General features: G+C 41.9%; 1 protein-coding gene across 1 annotated transcript in view; it reads left to right on the forward strand.

The window, feature by feature from the left end:
* Window positions 1–271: 271 nt before the first annotated feature.
* The window catches only part of ephb6 (eph receptor B6), a 43402-nt gene continuing 23569 nt past the window's right edge, over window positions 272–20104 (forward strand). The window contains exons 1-3 of the mRNA XM_085471575.1: window positions 272–334; window positions 11212–11276; window positions 17343–17615. Of these exons, the coding sequence (XP_085327701.1) occupies window positions 277–334; window positions 11212–11276; window positions 17343–17615 (396 nt within the window). The 5' untranslated portion in view covers window positions 272–276. The remainder of the gene's footprint in view (window positions 335–11211; window positions 11277–17342; window positions 17616–20104) is intronic.

Here is a 20104-nt window from a genome sequence, read left to right on the forward strand (position 1 = left end):
GTCTCTGTGACAACGGTGTTTTGTTTACTTCCTCACTTGGCAGCGTACTTATTGTATCTGCTGCTCTGTAAATATTTTTCTGCTTCCCTCATCCATTCATCCATCCACCCCCCATCCTCTCTCTCTCTTTTTCTTAGATAAAGGGAGCAAACAGACTCCACCCCCTCTCCACCCCCCCCACCTCTTGCTCTGTCACACACACTCACTCTATCTCCCTCTTTCTCTTTCATACTCTCTCCCTCCCTCTCTCCCTGTCAGTGTCATTCTGTAGTGGAGATGTGGAGTGTCTTTCTGTCTCTCTGTCTGTTTTTCCAGCCTAACTCAGCTGAGGAAGGTAAGAACCAAACTTTTGATTGCATTTATTCACGTCAAACCTGTGACTGCACGCGCGTGTATGTGTGTATGTGTGTGTGTGTGGTCATAAAGCTTGATGCCGTGTTTGTACAGCGCTCTCATCACGTTCCTGAAACAAGTCCACAAGTGAAGGATGGGCACTTAGTATGCAACTGTTATAGCTCTCTAAGAACAAGCTTCTGTGGGAATTAATGGGACTTTGACAATGTGTGAAACTGTGGCACATTAGTCTGCCACGCTACGAGTCAAGCCACCCTGGATTATGAGTCCTCCACCTGCACCTTGGGACCCCCGGAATAATTACCAGCTTTACCCCTGCTTAGACAGCCCTTAGTTTTCTGGGCTCTGTGTTGTGTCTCAAAGCAACAGTGCACGTGAATATGCATGCAGATGCTTGTGTGCACCACTGTAGAAGCACATCAGATAGTAGTTTGTTGGCACGGAAGGGCCAGGTGCGTGCCAGGACCTATCAAGATCCGGCAACAAAAGGATATGGAAATAAGGCAGAAGACAAATGAATATTAAGCCGCATAACCCCTTCTCTTTGCTATGCACTCGGTGACCTACCACCCCCCTCCCGTGTCACACATGATCTCATGGATGTGACAGCCGCAGGCCCCCTCTTCTTCTTATCATTGCCCCCCCCCCCCCCCCCCCCTTTTTATTTCTTCTGCACTGGTGTCCTTAAAGCGTGTCTCCTGTTTCTCCTGTTTCTCCAGTTCTCTCCTGGTAACTTTTAATGCTTTGCTTACATAAATGGAAAGAATGTATGCCTTAAAAAGTGCAAGACTGAGTGACTGTTTGTGTGTGTGAGAGAAAGAGAAAGAGAGCGAGTGACAGACAGTCTAAAAAGATGGATAATTAAGTGAGACTCCATCTATGAAGTGTTCTGTCAGATCAGAGTGGGCTGACTTGAGAAACCTGCAAAAACATGATGACTCAAACTGGCTTTGTGTGTGTGTATATATATATATATATATATATATAGCCAAACACACACACACACACACACACACACACACACACACACACACACACACACACACACACACACACACACATATATGTATATATACATATAAGTGTATATACATACATGTGTATATATACATATATGTGTGTGTGTGTGTGTGTGTGTGTGTGCGTCTCCATATGTGTTTGGCTATAGGTGCATACATGCCTTTAGATTTGGCCTATACATAGCTCCCGCTCCTACACCCTGTCCCCAGCACTAGAGAGGGTGTCAGCAGTCAGCACGCAATTACTTTCAAAGGATATGTCTCTATGTTGCAAAGAGCTGCACCTGTTCGCGCTCATCTTCTTCTTTGGCTTTAGTTTACTGCGAGGTGTGTGTCAGTAATAGTCTGTTACAGTGGTAACTTATATGTCAGCCTCACGCCGTGGATTCGAGCCGCGCTTGTAACAGATGGCTTGGACTAAGATGAGACAGAATGACTGCGAGGAGAGAGGCCGGGCAGTGTAACGAGCCCATACTGACTCTGTGTAATTGAAACAGAGCTCGACATAATACAGTATTAACCCAGTAGCATGGGCGTCCCTATAAATCCACATGAAGTGAAACATCCAGTTACATCGTGAATGGACGGTTTGGCATCTGCCTCAGCTTTCGTCGCAGCAAATGACGTCTGGACCGGCTGGATATAGCTGCACGTTAACTATTTTTAAAGTCGTTCTTTCTATTGTGAAATGTGAGCCATCTGCTTTTCAAGTACACTATATCTGCATCAAAAATCCGAATTATTGTCTATTTTTATGTCACAAGATATGAGGAAGTGTCATTTTTTTCAATAGTTTCCTCTAGGTTAAAAAAAAACCTAAATCTTTGCCGCTTCTCATGAAGACAAATCACAAGTGAGCGACAACTGATTTGCATCTCTCAAATGCAGCCATGTGTAAGTGTTGCTCCATTCGCCCACATGCATTGTTGATGTGGAGCCTCTGAACCTTACGAATCTGTGTTGAGGATTGCGTGTTCACTTTGGATTAACACCTCACACCCAAGGAAGGGCCTGAACGGGAGACACACCTGATGCCCCTCCGGCCCTTTCTGTCATAGACGAGCGGAGTTGCAGCGATGCTCACTGAACTATGCAGTTCCAGGAATTAACCTTGCACTGTTAGTTAAACTTGTTTCATGCCTTGAAAAGGTAATCTCTTCTGAATATCACCAGATGGCAACAGGCTGCTCAAAAAATGTATCAATTTTTTATTTTAACGACAACATTGATTAATGAATTCATGCATTTCTCTCAACGTAAAATAAAACGTTTCTTCTATAATTCTACTTAATTACATTTCTGAAAAAAATGCAATATATTTTAACTCCCTACACTTAATTCCATTCAATTCCATTTTATTTCTATAGCTCCAAATCTAATACGTATTGTAAGGTAAAGAGGTAGAGGAAGATATTACAGAGAAAACACCAGCAATCAGACTACGCCCTATGAGCAAGCACTTCCCAACACTGAGAAGGAAAAACTCAGAAACCGAAGTAGGCTCAGGGAGGGGCAGCCATAACCTGCCATCGGTTGGGAGTGAGGATGGGCGGAGCCTATCCCAACCATCATAGGGTGAGTGGACGGGTTGTCAGTCTATTGCAGGGCTTCACATAAAGATTTTACAAAAAAAACCCTTATGATGTTATAAAATATCTCCCTAAATTTTTGCATAACTTTTTACAAAAAAAGCAGCCAGCTGTTACCACTTTACCAAATAGCACCATTTAAATATCACATCTGAAACATTTCAATGTCAAAAAACTAATTTGTACAGAAAGACTTTGTTTCATCGCCCTTCAAATGTGCTGTGAATCTACCACTAACCTACACCAGCACTATAAAAGTATAAAAACCTACTGTCTCCCTGTTGGTTACGTTTTGAGTTAGCTATCCTTCTCCTTCTTCTTTTTCTTTCTTCGGCTGCTCCTTTTAGGGGTTGGCACAGTGCATCATCTCCTTTCATCTCACCCTATCCCTAGCATCCTCCTCTGTCACACCAACCCTCTGCATGTCCTCTTTCACTACAGCCATCGTCCTTTTCCTTCTGTCTTTGTCCAGTATATCCACTATCTTTCCTCTGCACATGTCCGAACCATCGCAGGCTTGCCTCTCTGACTTCATCTTCTCATCCCTCTCTACCTTCAGCCAACAGTAGCGCAGTTTCCACCGGCAGCCACTGTTTTGATTTCTTTATGCTATTCTGCTTTCTTGCCTCTCTTTACTTTGTTGGGTTCTTTTGCTTTTACCTGTTTAACTTTGGAAGTTGTTGTCACCTTTGTTTGACTTTGACTTTTGACTGTCATTATTCTCTGCACCTATTTCTGATTTCCACTTCCCTTATTACACTGTGAAGCATTGTCATAGCATCTGTCAATCTTGCCTGGCTCCCTATGATGGCCTTTTGGATATCGGTTTGTTTTCATTTTGGACTTTTATTTTTTGGGAGTTGGACTGCCAGCTAAATAAAGGTCCATTTTTGTCATTTGGTGTCTGCCTGGGTCCTGCATTTTGGTCCTGCTTTCAAATACTGTGACAGCTACATCATTACAATGCTGCTTACAGACTGATGCATCAGTATTATGGATGTAATGATGTAAGAGGCCATTTTTCTGCAAGTAAGATCCTTTTAGCTAGCCACTCTATACATACTGCTTTACTGCTGCTTTAAATTAAATAAAGGACATGAATCCTTCTTGAAACACCAGACTGCATAAATTTAAAGCCATGTTGACATTCTCACTCTAAGGTCATCTGGGCCATCGTTCCTGCTGTCTCTGGTTTTAACTGGGTATTAATTAGGCAGAGTGCCCTCCCTATCCCAGGCGTAATAAGCCACTCTTTCAGGACATGATCAACTAGAGAAAGTGTGATAAGAAAATAAATGGCATGCTTGTCACAGTGGGAGTGCTGCAGAACGGATGCCGCGAAAAGCCCTCAGCAGCTTCTTGCGCCCGTCCTTCCATCCTGCATGTGCACGGGGCTGCAGTAACCAAGAAATCACATGCTGGTGGGAAGTGGAGGACTCAACTCAACCCATCATTGACACTACAACACTTAACTGTGACCCAGCTTTATTTTTAGTTCCAGCATGCTGAGAGCTTTGTAATGACATTAGGCCACTTTTATTAAAATGAATGACACATCTGCCATTTGTGATATAAGAGGTTCAGCCAAGACTCTCCGCTTTGAGCCAGGCAATGTCGTGGCAGATAGCGTCACAGATAATACGCCTGTGTGGACAGGCAACGAGTTAGAGCCAAAAAAAATAAAAAAATACTAAAAGATGAACACGTGGCATGGGCTGCTGTAACACTGGAATGCAGTTTTTAGTTTTGAATTTCACATTAAAGCAGTTGCCTGGCAGTTTGGGTGCTGGCACCAACCGAACGGACAGAGAGCTGAGTTAGGCTGTTGAAGGCTTCACTAATGAGAAATGACACAGTGGGTTTGAATTAAACTGATCTCTTGCATTCCTTCATCTGGCAGCGGTGAGGGTTGAGGGTTGAGGGTGGAGAAGATGATGTTTGCGGCTTCTGTTTTTGGTGGTAACTGGATATCTATTAATGGAGGAGTCAAGCCTGTTTAGAAGAAACTTTTACGCTTTTGTCTTTGTACACATTACTCCACTCGAGTGAATTATTATCCTTTTAACAACCAACATGCCAAAACATTTAGCGTTTGGGTGAGGGGTAGGGTTTAGGTTGGGTTAATGTCCCCCACTTTTTATAGTACTTTTACTTATTTGGATTAAGTGAAAACTATTTAAAATTGAAGCTGTTATGCCAAAATAATTATATGAAACTTTATTTGAAAGGTGACATTTGCCTATTTAACAAAGCTCAACTCTAACTATACCCCTAGCATTCGTCACTTTTGACCTGGTGGATGAGTAAAAACTTGTATCACGATTGTTTTTGTCTTTCCAAAACGTTGAAATTCTCAGACAAAAATGAACAAGTGAAATATCTCTGATCTGCTCCTGACTTTAAAATCAAGTCCTTTGATCAAAGAAGAGGAGAAAGTTACACCTGAGTTATACCTCGGTAGTGGAGTTGGCAACATGTTTAATCGTGTGCTGGTTGAGGATGACGTTTAGTCATATTTCTGCATGTCAAATACTTTTTGCAATTATGACATATCTATGGCACAGATCCATCCATTCATTTCCTTCTGCTTACCTAATTCAGGGCTGCTGGAGCCTTTCCCTGCTGTTACAGGGTGAGATGCAGGGTGGCATGGCGGTGTGGTGGTTAGCACTGTCAGCTCACAGCAACAAGGTCCTGGGTTTGAATCAAGATTGGAGGCTTGCTGCGTGGAGTTTGCACATTCTCCCCAGCTTCTTCCACAACACAAAGAGCTGCATGGGGTTACCATGGGCAACCTCAGGTGTGAATGTGAACGTAGATTAAACACAAAAAATATAAAATTATTAGATACAGACATAAAGAAAGAGTAAATACTTTTAACTTAGTAGGTTATACCTTTATCTGCTCTTGTCACAATACTGAGGTTATAAAATTGATGCCACCCTCATGTCTGCACTGCAGACATTAAATCAGAACCTGCAGATGCTTGCCTTAGTGCCACACAGACACACAGGAAACTGCTACCCTGGCCTTGAAATACAACATGCCAGACCCACAGTATATCAATCCTGAAAGATCTAGCCAAAAATAAAGGCTAGATCATAACAAATCCTTTGTTATGAGGTTTTGAGAACTGGCACGCAGATTTTATCCACCTTCCACCTTCATTGCTAAGCTAAGCTAAGTGGCAGTTTGTGTCTCCTATTAAACACCAGACATAAGAGTCAGTCTCCACATTTAAATTTAGTTCACTTACAATTTATTTAGTCATATATTCCTTACCACCTTCAGATTTGGAGGCCTTTGTCGGACCATTTCTGTGACTTTCTGAAACTGACAATACAATATTCTCACCCACTTCACACTGTGATTGGCCAGCTATGAAGAAGTGTGAAAGTAAGCTGGGTTTGAACTTCTTTCCCAAGCTTACTTTTTTCATTTGTTACAGCTCTTTGTGGCACTTTCAGTGTGAAGAACAAAGTGAAACACTATGAATCTCTTCCAGGAATGTTGAGAGACCCATTAACGTCACCATCTTGGTTTTTGGAGCTAGAACTGACTATATTTAGAGTGCTAAGTTATCAAGTACCGCTAGCTAGCTAGCTTAGCAATGTGCATCCATAGACTGTATGGATACCTTAAAGATACCTGATTAGTGCGAGCTAAATAAATAAAACATTAGGATTTCACTCATCAAAACTGGAGCACAGACTTCTTCTTAACTGTCAGATAATTGTTCTAAAAACATGTAAAAGGCCCAAACAGCACAAACACAACAAAAGTCCAATTTAGTTAGCTGAGGTGACACATTGGCTGCATAACTGCTAGAAAATAAAAGCAAATACATTTTAAACTGGAAAATTTGAAAAAAAAAAAAAGTCCATCCAGCTGTTGTGTTTTGCACCAGCCTGTAACATGTTTATTTGGACATTTTAACATGGCGTCTGTGAGGATTCAGTCACGTTTGGAGTCAGCCATTTGAGCTGCACTTTTTGGCACTTTGTGCTGGCTTCATTTTTTCAACTGCAGTGGTTGCTGCTTGCCACCATCCCACTAATGCCTGTTATTTCAATCTGCCTGCGAGCTTGCCTGAACAACTAAAACAGGTTTTTATTGCAACAAGATTGACAGAAAGCAAATAACTGTTTCTCTCAAGAAGTCAAACTATAATTTTAAAATCTTCATGTCTGCCAGTTTTACTTTAGCAAACATGCTGTAATCAAGACAGAGAGTCAGTTGTTTTGATGTGTCCTCCTACCTGTGCCTGTTGCTGCCTGCACGTAGGGATTGATCATCTAACCTGGTTGTTTGTGCTCTTTGGTGCAGCTGCGCTTTCATTCAGTTTTTTTGAGATAACTCCCTTTGACATGTGCATGCTTATTTCTGGAGACATGTTAATCCCCTTCCTTCCTTTCGTCCAACCTCCTCCTGCTCGCTTTCTGACTTGGCGTATCACTCTCTCACTGTGGTTGTTTGTAATGAGGGTTTGGTAAGGGCCTTGTCCTTGACTGACTGTCTGTGGGAGGGAGCATCTGGAGTGTATCAAGAAAGGGTGGAGATGGGTGGATGAGTGGACAAAAGACAAAACACAAGCTGACCGCTGCTCAAAACGCTTGCAGGCACTGTGGGAATTTTTTTGTGTGTGTGTGTGCATGAGTGTGTTTCTGTAACGTGTTGTTACCTGTGAGCTCGCTGACTATGTCTTCTCTGCTGGTGCATTCACTTTGGTGTTAAGGCATAATTTACACTCGGATCCCTCTAGTAGGCATTAATATTTACAGCAAATTTCTTTTCAGAGTGAGTCAGGAGGGGCTCCACTGCCTTGCAAAATTTGGCGTTAAAGTAGCATACATCTGCTGTCGAAGAGGCGTGACATGAACAATGGCACTACACTTAGCACTGGAGAGTGTCAGTGTATGCATGGCTGCACAGAGAGGAAAAGTGTTGGACTCAGAGAAATGGATGGAGAGAGCAGAGAGGGTCACTCAGCTGAAGTGAGCACTCCAGTGGCGGAGGGGACATTCATGAACTAATGCAGGTCACCTCTATAACAAGGCAGAAGAGCATTTACACCCACACCGTGGACAGAAAGAGAGGGGGAAAGAGCAAAAGAAACACATTCATATGCGCAAACACAATCCCGCCAGCCTCTCCTTCCATAATGATGCTTTGTCTACTATATTGTCTCCCCCTTTTCTCTCTCTGAGTATCAAACCACTTTCCACACAAACAGCAGAGCTGCCATCAGTAACGGAGAAGAGTGTTTCTCTTTATCTGACAGACCCTACTGTCACATTTTGGAGGAATAATATCCACATGCAAAGAGGAGGAGGATACAAGGGACAAGGGACAAAATGGAGGTAGAGTTATCAAGCAGAGCGAGTAAAAAAAATCAGAGTGGAACAGGAGGACGTAAGAGGCCAGCGTGCATTAACGCAGCACTCAGGCTCAGATTGCAGACTCAGCACTTCGTCAAACTGTCAGGGACAAACTTCGAGCATCTCAGCCATCGGATGGACCAATAACGGAGATGCTGTAGTGCTCTGCGCACATGGAGTGGGCTGTCTGAGAGTTAAATAAAGGGGCTTTTACTGCCAAGTGGACCTGCCAGTAAATGTCCCTCTCTTTTGTTCATGGTTGTCTCACGCACACACAAACAGACGCGCACCAGAGCCACGGTGCCCAAGCTCCAACTAATCTTTGAAAGGTGTGCATAACACACCACTTCAATGCTAATCTTAGGATGTCATGGTGAATTATTCAACATGCTAATGTCACGCAACGAGACATGCATGAAGCACTTTGAACGCTCCTCCATGTAATCTTCATGTACAGGTTTATCCCGGGAAGAAAGAGCGGAGGCGATGTAAGGACCTCTGTCCCCAAGGCCCAGCGACAAGAAACTAAATAGTAGAGGCATAAATATTAATGTCAAAAATAGTTTGCTCCGTGTTATTTATGCATGACTGTGCCCTGAAGCAGAAGGTTAATTGAATTTGGAATGACACTTTTGCAGCATTTGTGTCTGTTGCTTATCTGATATAAATCAAATGGTGCTTAATGAGGTCACATATAACATGTTAGTCAATCTGACAAACTGAAGATTATTTTTCACAGGGCCAAGAAACTAATCAATAATGAGTTTGCATGCCATCACGCACAGCTGGAATTGTACACCGTTTCCAGCTAGAGTCAAACAAAGCATGAAAGGTGTCTCACTGGTGGATACTGTCAAAATTCGGAGGTTTAAGCATCCCTGGCTTGGTGAGTTTAGCTTTCTTCCTTTAGCTGATTTTATCCCAATTGCCTCCAAAATTCCACTAGCCAAGCTTCCCAGACGTGCGCGGCACTAAAAACTGTTTATTCTGATGCCTGTGGCTGCATATAATCCTTAGCTGTCACAGTCTATTTGTATTCTCTTCTTGATACAATTCATATCACTCCAAATCCTGGAGCACTTCCATGGAAAAATGTGTGAATTTACTAAGAGTGACATAAAGACCAGCCAGTGGGTGAAAACGGATAGACAGGCTGAGGGGTTTGGAAAGGGGGGGGAAAGAGAGGAGGGAAAGGAAGGCTTGAAGCACAGATTTGCGGGGTGTCCATCTGTGACTATAATCCGAAAAAATCTGTTTACAGAGCAGTCAGAGAACAGTAGGGGTGGGGTCGATTCATGTCATGAGCCACAAATAATATAGTTTTCTTATTATTTGTTTTATTTATTGGGGCATGCGGCAGGATTGAGTGTGCTCACGGTGCCACTGGGTACTTCTGTGTTTGACTGACAGAAGGAGAGAGACACAATGTATCTATTGGTGTTTTGGTGGACCGGGGAACCTTTTCAAATGCCCGTGTGCGAGTGCTGATTATGTAGATAATATTTTTCCGCCACCCTTTGTCTGGTTGTCAGTGAGAGAGGCAGGAAAAAAGAGAGGCCCCTTTTCTCTGGTGAATTATTGTGTGACACGCAATGGAAGCAAAAACATAAAAATTGTATAACGACAATGAGAAGAATTACTTATTTGTAAACAGAGGCGAATGCCGCCGGCCTCCCACAATGTCTCGTGTGTATACGTGTCTACAGCCCTTTAGTTGATTAGCGTTGTGCTTGATGCAATCAGGCACTGAGCGTTTTCCTCCATTACCTCCATCTGTGCAAGCATCCAAATCTGAAGTCTGATGTTTTTGGTACCTCTGCGTACACGACAAACTTTGGCCCGCGTTCAGTTGGTGGCTCTTGAACAGCACCGAGCGCAGACTGTGCCAGACTGAAGGAGCGGCAGCCACCACGGTTTTGGAATGCTAATGGAAAATTCAAGGGCTTCAGTTTTTGTGTGGGAAGCTGCCATGTGTCAGCACGCAACACTCAGCATTAAAGTCACTTTGCATGTGTGTGTCTGTGTGTGTAATTTCTTTGCCAGCTTGCTTTTTGAAGCACTTAAAGCAAATTATGGGAAAACACACTCCAGCATAAAACTCATATGCTATTCTTGTGCTTTCGCTCTTGATCAGGGTTAATGAGCAAAACCTGCAACAAAAGAGGAACACAGAACATATTAACCCCCCCGAAACATGACGAAGGTTCCCTTTGGGACAAGCTATGAAAAGCATCAGCACGGCAAGTTTCAACAAATCGTGACAGTAACTGTTATGGCCTTTTAAAGTTGGGAAATTTGACCTTTAATCACAGTGCCCCATCAGGTCAATCAGTTTAATTTTTCAAACACCAGAATAGTGTGCCAGAGTGCATCATCACTTTATAGCAGTCATTAAATTTGACAGATGCACACAGCTGGAGCTCTCCTGGATTTTATTGGATGTGGTGGGAGAAAAATCAAAGAAAATGGGACTAATGGTTCCAACAACTTGTGGTATTTTACAAAAGGAAAAAAAAGGATTAATTATACAACCGCCTTCAAAAGGGATACTCTGCAAAGTGCTTTTCTGCTTCAGTTTCACTGGAGCAAATCCATGTTTTATATGTTTTTATGGCCTCACAGCCTCACACACTATTTGGTTTTCAGTCCTTCAGAGAATATCTCATGATTACAAATTCTGTTTAACAGTCACTTAGCTTTTATAGCACCGACTCCGTTTCTCAGTTAAATTCTTGAGCTGAAATCAAAGTTTAAACTGAAAGCTCGCGCACACGTCTGCCTGTTTTCTTTGCGTTAAAATGAAAGCATACGCAACTGTTTCCTGTCTGTTTTTTCTAACCTTATCTTTGTCTCTGCTTCTTCGTCCCACAGTGATGCTGCTGGACACAACAGAGTCTACCTCAGAGCTGGGCTGGATCACCTATCCAGATACGGGGGTAAGCAGGGAGCTGATTGTCAATGCGTTTTCCAGCTGTTGCAGCATTAAAGCCATCTGTAGAATGTGTTATACACGTGTCGCACATGCTGATGTTTGAAGTGTCGGGTTATAATCGCATTGTTAGTCGGGCCTTGTGCTGTAATGCTAATGAGGGCTTAAAACAGGATGCTATGAAATAATACATTTAGTTTTATAACGTTTTTCATCATTCTGTCAGGCAGCTGGTGGTAAAGTTTAGACATTAAATCGATAATGGTGATAAATGGTACAGGACTGCAACTGATATTCGTTTTAATACTGATCGATTTGCTGTTTACACTCTGGATTTATTGCTCGGCACATGCGGGTTAGAAAATAATGGAAAGCCAAGGATGTTCATTGAACAACAAGAAAATCTTGATTGATTTTCAAAATTCATTAGATGCCAGTCACTAAACTCAGATAAAAGTCTTTTGGGTGAGGTTGAACAGATTGAAGATATTGGAAATGTCAGATCTGTAGACATGTCATGGTTTTGTTTTGTCTGTGTTGTGTTTTGGTTTGTTACGCTGGCTGGTTTTGTGGTTCTTCCAGTTTCTCTGGTCTGTCATCACATATTAATGTTACCTTTCATGTTTCAGTGTTAGCCACTTATCGTTCATTTCTTTCTTTTGTGCCTCGAAGGTGAGTTTTCTCCAGAGTCTTGCTCTAGTTTTACTTCCTGTTCCGTTCATGCCTTTGGGCTTTTATTCCCCAACCTCATCATGCATCCACCGTGGATTGTTTCCACCTGTGTCCTTCTATCACCTGTGCCTTGTTATTCAGTATATTAGGTTTGAGCTACTGTACATTCAGTTAATAAAACACTTTAAGACCAGAACAACAAACATATGCAGACGACTGCCTTCATGAATGATCAGTTTGTTTGGTTATCAACATCTGTTGATGAATGTAATCCACTCCCCACCATCTTTTCACTTTCACACATAAAAATCAAGCATGGATGGGGCTTTCTGGGACTTTTTGAATAGTGGAGAGATTAGAGTGACTGAGATGTGCAGCAGGCCTCCACAACAGCACTTGGAGTTTACAGAAGTCGCAGATCAAAGATTATTAAGAATTAGGTTATAAATGCTTTATGTTTAGTTATGGCTTGAGGTAAGGATTATTATCTTCCTGAATGGCTGGCATATGTCACTGGTAATACCTCAAGTGCGCTGAACACAGTCTTAGACGGGGCAGGAACTCACCTTTCCTTTAAGATAACCTTGAAGGTCTAAATGCTCCCCCAATTCTTTTTATCTGTTGTTCTACTCCACTGTGTGTGTGTGTGTGTGTGTGTGTGTGTGTGTGTGTGTGTGTGTGTGTGTGTGTGTGTGTGTGTGTGTGTGTGTCGTCATTCATAATTAAACTTCTCAGATTGAGCCGTAGATCTCCCATCTCCCTTTTGAGTTGATTTGTATTCAAGGTTGTTGCTTTGCCTTGAGCTGTGTAAATATATGTGTGTGTGTGTGTATGGAGGTTTGGGGGAGGAAGGAGGAGGTCACTTGCGTGACTGTGCGAGGGTCAACTCCTGGGGGCCAATCCGATTGTTAAATTCATTCATTTCTTTGTGATTGCATCTCAGTTCTAATACAGCTCGTAGTTACACCCTTCCTACTGAAACACTACAATGATGCATCTATTAGACTCCGTTTGAAATGGACATCACCTGTTCAACCACAACAGGCTGAATGCTAAACATTTATTTGTTACTTTTGGCAAAAACAAACAAACAAACAAAACAAAACTGAGTTGACTCTTGTGACCAGCTATTGTCAGGATGGAGTCTAATAGCTACTAACCAACATCTGGCAGGAATACATTACCACCCTCGCCTGGCCTCCAGTGTCAGAGCATAATTGTACATGATGTTTGAATAATTAGGGCCTCGTGTGTTAGGAACTTGTGAACCATGATGGCAGCTGCTAATAGGAGAGCATCCAATTGTGTTTGAATGTGCGTGTGTGTGTGCATGAGCAAGTCAAGCATTTGCATGAGTTTTTTTTCCCTTTATAGTCCCTGGATGAGAAGTGCTTCTGAGATGGAGATATGGTTATTTGACCCGGGGCATCAAGCTGAGAGAAGTAGAAAGACAGACCAAGAAAGGGGGATAGAGCGAGAGAGGTTGTGTGTGTGTCTTTGTGTGTGTGTGTGTTTTCTTTTTTAACCCCTTCCACACACCCCATCTCTACTTTTGCTTTAGGGTCTGTGGATATTCTTTAATGTGTTTTCTCTCTTCCTGCGCTTTCTTTCTTCCTTTCTTTCTTTCTTTCTTTCTTTCTTTCTTTCTTTCTTTCTTTCCCATTTTTACAATGTACTGACAAGCATCTTCATCTCTGCCTGTTTTTCCTCCCTCTTTTAATTTTTTCTCCCTTTGCCCTTCACAGCCACAGAGCCACTGGGTCTTTGCCTCATTTTTTTTCTTTTTATCCCCCAAGTCAGTCTCCACTCTGGCCCTTATTTTTCTTCAGTGTCAAACCAGCAGAGACTTCTAGTCTCACTGCAGACTTTCCTTTTTATTTTTTTCCACCCTCCTGTTATTTTCACTCCCCGCTCTTCGTTTTTGTGTATAAATATGCGCATGTGCCTTTCTCTGCTTGCGTGTATCTGTGTCTGTGTGTCCACGGTTGTGTCCGAGGCCCTGCCCCTCCCTGTCCTCTGTCACTGCAGAGGTTGCGTGGCTCTCTGGCATTTCGGTTCAAATTAAATCACAAAGATGAGTCGTCCCTATAACGATTCATCCGCCCCCTACTCCCCAATCTGGCCCGTTTTTTTCCCTCCTCTTTTTCTTTCTTCCTTTATAAGAGAGGAAGAAAACAAGATGTGGAAAAATAGGGAAGGGGGCAGGAGACAAAGGGGGAGTGAGGTGGGGGTGTAGGGTCAGAAAACAAATGAAAGCTGTGTTTTTTTCACAAAGGTACAGAAGCGAGCTGCACGCGATGCCACACACGAACAACGGCGGCTTCTCTTTCCACCTAAAAGTCCCTGCCTGGCCACATACTCAGCATAGCTTTTACCGCACCCACCGCCGCGTGTCACAAAAAATGCTCATACACTCTTTCTGTTTGCTATTTTTCCCACATTTCTCCCTCTACCATCCGCATCCCTGCATCCCACCATGAGCTCGGTGTGATCCAACTCTTTCGTCCGTTTTCCCTCATACACTGGTCTGACAGAGTGAACCAAAGCCTGAGAGAGAGAAAACTGCCCTTTCACTCCATTAGACTGACAGCGACTCCGGCTCTTTCTATCTCCTCACTGATCTTATCATTATTTCAGCTGGACCAAATATGAATGCATTCTCTCATGGTGCGATGCTCAGTAGATTTCTGTTCACACTGGCTGTCAGAGCCACACAGAGAAAGAGACATGAGCATGCAGAGATACACTAACATGCACAAACAGTGATTCACACACTCTAAATACACCCTGATAGGGTGTCAGGACCTTTTGTCCTCTTGCCATTGTCATAGGGAGAATAATGATGATGAGGCCTAATACATAATTCCTCTGTGTTACAACAGAAAAGACCCTGCTTGTCAATCAGGGCTACACAGGCTTAAAGCAGATCCTTTTCATCCTTCAACGCAACGCACTGTATAATTGGTGAAACTAAACCCTGCGACTACATTAACATTTTGTCTCATCTTACAAAGTCTCATCCAGAGCCTTGTCTCCGGGCTGCTCCATTTTCTCCATGTGCGACTCTCTTTTACTCACATCCATTTGCGCATCTACCGTGGATTCATCTTCCCGAAAAATGCAACAAAATCTGCTGATTTTATTGCACAACAGCTGCCCTAAGTCAGGCACACAAGTGTCTGCCACCTGTCACATGTGAACAATGGCGCACATGCAAATGCCAAAACTAGTGCAAGAGAAAAAAAACAAGCACATGTCACTGTATAATACGCATTAATTGTTATTATAATACAGCATTATACTACTGTAACATATTAAAATTGCAAAGTGCCAGCATCGCCCGTGAACTTCTTTCTTTCTTTCCTTTAGATATGTCAAGGCATGAAAAAAAAGTTTATCTCTTTCAGATGTGTCTCTGATAATTCGGCCTCCACCTCGGAGCAACAGCTGCAAATAGAATTTATTTTTCATCTGAGCGTCGAAGAAATTCTAGCATCAATATGTCTTTTCACAGGCGTCCTTGTTGCTCTGTATTTCGTACTTTGTACTAAGGAAATGGTCCACTGACATTATCTTCTGTTGATTAACAAATATAATCAGTGCAGACTTTTTGAAACCATACATTGATTATCCTTTTTTTTAACATGAAGGATGACGGTCATCGCTTCAGTCCAATATCTCAACAAAGTTTGGGTGAATGAAAGTACAGAAATCCATACTCCCCAAAACTTCACAGCTGAAATGACTGGTTAATGCTGCAGTCACACCAGGGAAAACAGTGGCTGAAGACCAGAAGTACAACAACTGTGACGATAAAATTACGACCTTAATACATTTGGTTGCTTTGAAGATGGGGACCAGGTCATCTTCAGAGTGACTTTGGTGTGTCAAGAAGGTGATTAAAAAAGGTCTGCTATCAGTTTGCAACAGAATGGAGTCAAGTTGGCAGTTACATGCAGTTTGTTTGTGATATGACATCGATGAACTGTGACTTGTATTGTGTACATACACAAGTCGAATCAGAACCTCACAGATCTGAAACAGAAATTTAGAAATTCCTCCACAAACAGAGACGCAGATGCTGCAAAACTGCAAAATCACACTTTGCACACTTGCTTTGATATAGGAATATAACCAGAATACAACTGGTGCAGTCTAACCCGGACTGAATGCAACATGTTGGGAATCTGTCTGCGTTTATAAATTAGGTCAGAATTACTTCCAAACCTTCGCCGATCTGAGAGTGAATGTAATCAGTCCAAGTCCTGACCATGAGTGTTTGGAGACAGGTTCATTACATGCATTAATTATTATCACATTTGATAAACCTTACTATAATGATCATATATAATGAGCATATATATATGTCTGCATCTATCCTCAATAAGTGGACCAATCTGATCTTCACATACAATCCCAGTTCTTGTATATATTATGTTTATTTCAGCAACTTTAAGCATGTTTAGTTTTCACTCATGAGGACAAGACTATAACATTTAAATTTGTTGCAAGAATCCGTAATGCAATTTTCATCAATAATAACTATGTAGATCCCTTGTTGTCAGGTCACAATCAGGTTCTGCAACATTTAAAACCATGTATACAGCACAATTTCCAAAAATACTTCAGTGTAGAGACATTAAAAATGCATAAAAAACAAACAAAAAAACATTAAAAAGACGGTGCAGTTGAATATGTCAGTTAATGATAGCTTTTCTGTGTAATGTCATCATGCTACCATGCTAGAATAAGTACCAAATAATAGCTAGCTAGTATGCCAATGTAAGCATTTAGGTAAAAGTGCTGCTGTGCATCAGTCTTGTTAAATGTCACTTTTAAGCACCACAAACAGGCAAAAATCACCAAAACACTAAAGTCTCAAAGGCTTCACCACAGTGAGAGCTGAACCGTCCATGTTAACACAGTTTTGTCTTCACCACCTGAAACATGTTGCTCTAAATGAAAGGCTGGAGCTGTTTAATTAAATTACTGTTCTTTTAATCATTGATTAAGTAATTAGAGAGCCTACTCTGCAGCACTATAGAGACGACCTAGATCAGTGAGGACAGGGAACAAAAGCTTTTCCTGTGATATTACAGCAAAAACAAAAAACAAAAAAACAACTGCTCTATCAGACTTATCTCAAGTAGCCTCCATAGAGAACACCCAGTGAAGGACAAGGCTGATGTCAGCAACAGCAGCAATATGTTCAATATTTACCTTGTAAAATGTAAACCGCCTTCTAAGTCATGAGTAAGATTCATGGCTGTGGAAAAGTCATAAACATACCGGCGTTTTAACAGTTTATACAGGCCTATTCTGGAGCCCTGTGCTTATAGTTTTATTTCTGTTTTGCTGAGGTCAGTTTACACAAGCTCATAATATTGTTTCTGTCTTCCAGTGGGATGAGGTCAGCGTCCTGGATGACCGAGGGAAGCTCATACGAACCTTTGAAGTCTGCAATGTCAACCAAAATCCCCGTCAGCAGGACAACTGGTTGGCTACTCCTTTCCTGTACCGCCACTCGGCTCCACGGGTGTTCGTCACGTTGCGTTTTTCTGTGCGAGACTGCGCGAGCCTGCGTTCACCGTCGCCCGCCTGCAGGGAGACACTCACTCTATACTACAAGCAGGCCGACTCCCAGAGGGAGCTGGAGAGGACTTGGGTAGCTGAGGTAAGGTGACACACTGGATGAGCTGCGATGATGCATTTGATTCTAAAGATGATGTATTATACTGTTGTTAATTTTCTGTCAAATAGTTTTACAGTGGTGGCTACTCATATTAAACATGGGCAGCTTCAATCATATGGGAGCCAAAAGCTCAGCTTCAGGCTGCTCTGAGTGTTTAGCTTCAGGAAGTTTTTACTAGAAGTTGGCAGATCGAGCCAAATGTCCCTGGATTGATACTCGCGTGAAAGCATCGGTACTTCGTTTCTTTCCCATGAGTTCAGTATGTAGCACACTGTGTGTTGTGTTAAATAAATTATTTATTTATACATGCACTATGAAAAAAGTATGAACATTTTTTTTTGTGTTGACTGTCACATTTATTTATAGCCTATAGCACATTTAAACAACAGAAATTCACCCGAGGCGCTTTAGAGATGGGCACATTTTCATCTCAGGTCTTCAAAAAAACTGAGTTTCAAAATACATGAAAACCTCAAAGGTGCATTTTCTTGTGTTAACTCTTTGAAAATCACAGTGGTCTTTAAAATATTCAGAATTTGCAAATTGATGATGTTTCATTTCATAAATCATGAGACACTCCTCTCCCCTAAATATCCTGCGTTTATAGCTTAAAAGTGTCCTTACTGGTATTTGTTTTGGCAGTGCTGGTCTTAGTTTAATTGTGAGGGATAGCCAATCAGAAGAAAGTTGGCTTAAAAGGAGAAGCGCTAAAAACTGATTGTTTCAGACAGAGGATGGACTGATAGGCTGCACTAAGATCCAGGATATGATAAATATAATTATTTTGAAATGTGAACAATGCAAAGCTACATTATCAGAGTTCAAGAATAATAATCTGGAGTTGGAAAAGGGCCCTTAAAGTGTTTGTGGTTAGCACCAGAACCTAGCAAAAGAAAAGTTCTAAAAGAAAAGCTAATCTGATGGCTAAATTCAAAGCATGTGCACCACATGGGCTAAAATGTCCTTAGCAGCACATGTTTGACTTCTAGCTAGCTGGTAGGACTGCATGTCATGTCACGGCTGTCTCCTGCTGTGTTTCCTGTCTGTCTCTACTGCACGGGGCTCAAAAATGACAAAAAGATGAAGAAAGGTTTCTCCTCTGATGGGCATGTTTTGAAATTTTGTTGCCTAAGCTTGTGCCACTCGTGCATTAGCCTAAATTCAGGTCACAGGGCTTAACATCCTCACAAGCCCAACAATTAATTTGGCAGCAAACACTCACCCAGTTCTGGCAGTATTTCTAGAAACACTCTTCTAACATCTGGATATAAACAAACTCATCTGATCTTGGAAAAAAAAAGAAACTAGCAGCAACCCAAGTGATGGACTCTAACCTAGACATTTTTAATAAAACTAAGCTTCGATTGAAAATAATCCACCTGTAAGTAATGTTAAAAAAAAAAAAAAAGCCAAATTGTAGTGTTAAATAAATTACATATGTAGTATTAAACAGACTAAATATGGCAACTGTAACAACAGTGAGTATTTATTGAGGCTTTTGTGTTTTATGACTGGTAATTAAAGATTTCAGGTTGGGGTTTGATGGTCACATGAAAAAGAAAGTTTTCATGTGACTCTGTGTAGTCCTGTAGAAACAGTGCACCCAGAAGACGTAAGAGTTGCAGCAAGGCTGCAAGTCAAATGTATTTGATTAATTGCTCAACAACAAGTGCGAGCAGCTCAATAAAAACAGATGTTTTGGCAGTTTACTGCTCTAGAGCATTCAGGTGTGTGCTAAGATAACGTCGCAATCTTCTCAGGAGTGGATGTTCCAGCAAGTTCGAGGTCAGACCATGCAATGCTCAGAGAAATGGCAAAAACCCAAGAACTACATCTCTGAATCTACAGGCCTCAGCTAGTTAAAGTTCATGACATTTGATCAAGAAAAAGACAGAATACTGGCTTGTTTAGAAGGATTCCCAGGAGAAAAGGCTCTTGTCTAAGCTCGGCTCAGGTCTGCAAAGTTACATGTGAATAAACCGCAAGACTTCTGTCTTGTCACATCCTTTGAATAGGGCAGCTGTCAAGCATGGTGGAGGAGGGGTGATGATTTGGGCTTGTTTTATGGCCAAAAGGCCTGGGTACCTTGCAGCCATTAAGTCGAACATTAATTTCTTTGTATAGCAAATAGTTTGAGAATCAAATGTAAGACAGATGTAGCTTAGCCCAAGCTGTGTTATGCAGCAGAACAGAGATCTCAAGCACAGCAGCAAATCTACAACAGAATGGCTGAAAGTGAAAAGAATCAAAGTGTCGTAATGGCCAAGTCAAAGTCCAGGTCTGAAATGCTGTGGAGGGACCTGAACAGAGCTGCCTGCAAATCTTAATAAACTGAAGTAATGTTGTAAAGAATAATGGGGCAAAATTCCTCCACAATCATGAGCGAGACAGAAAACAGTTACCTGTTAGCACGGTGGCACAGTGGTTAGCACTGTTTAGGTGTGAATGCGGGAGTGAATGTGAGCACGAAT

This window comes from Copadichromis virginalis, linkage group LG11 (genome assembly GCF_057382275.1).
Source record: "Copadichromis virginalis isolate Kocher_CV1m ecotype Utaka linkage group LG11, C_Virginalis_male_GT1.1, whole genome shotgun sequence".
Taxonomy (NCBI): domain Eukaryota; kingdom Metazoa; phylum Chordata; class Actinopteri; order Cichliformes; family Cichlidae; genus Copadichromis; species Copadichromis virginalis.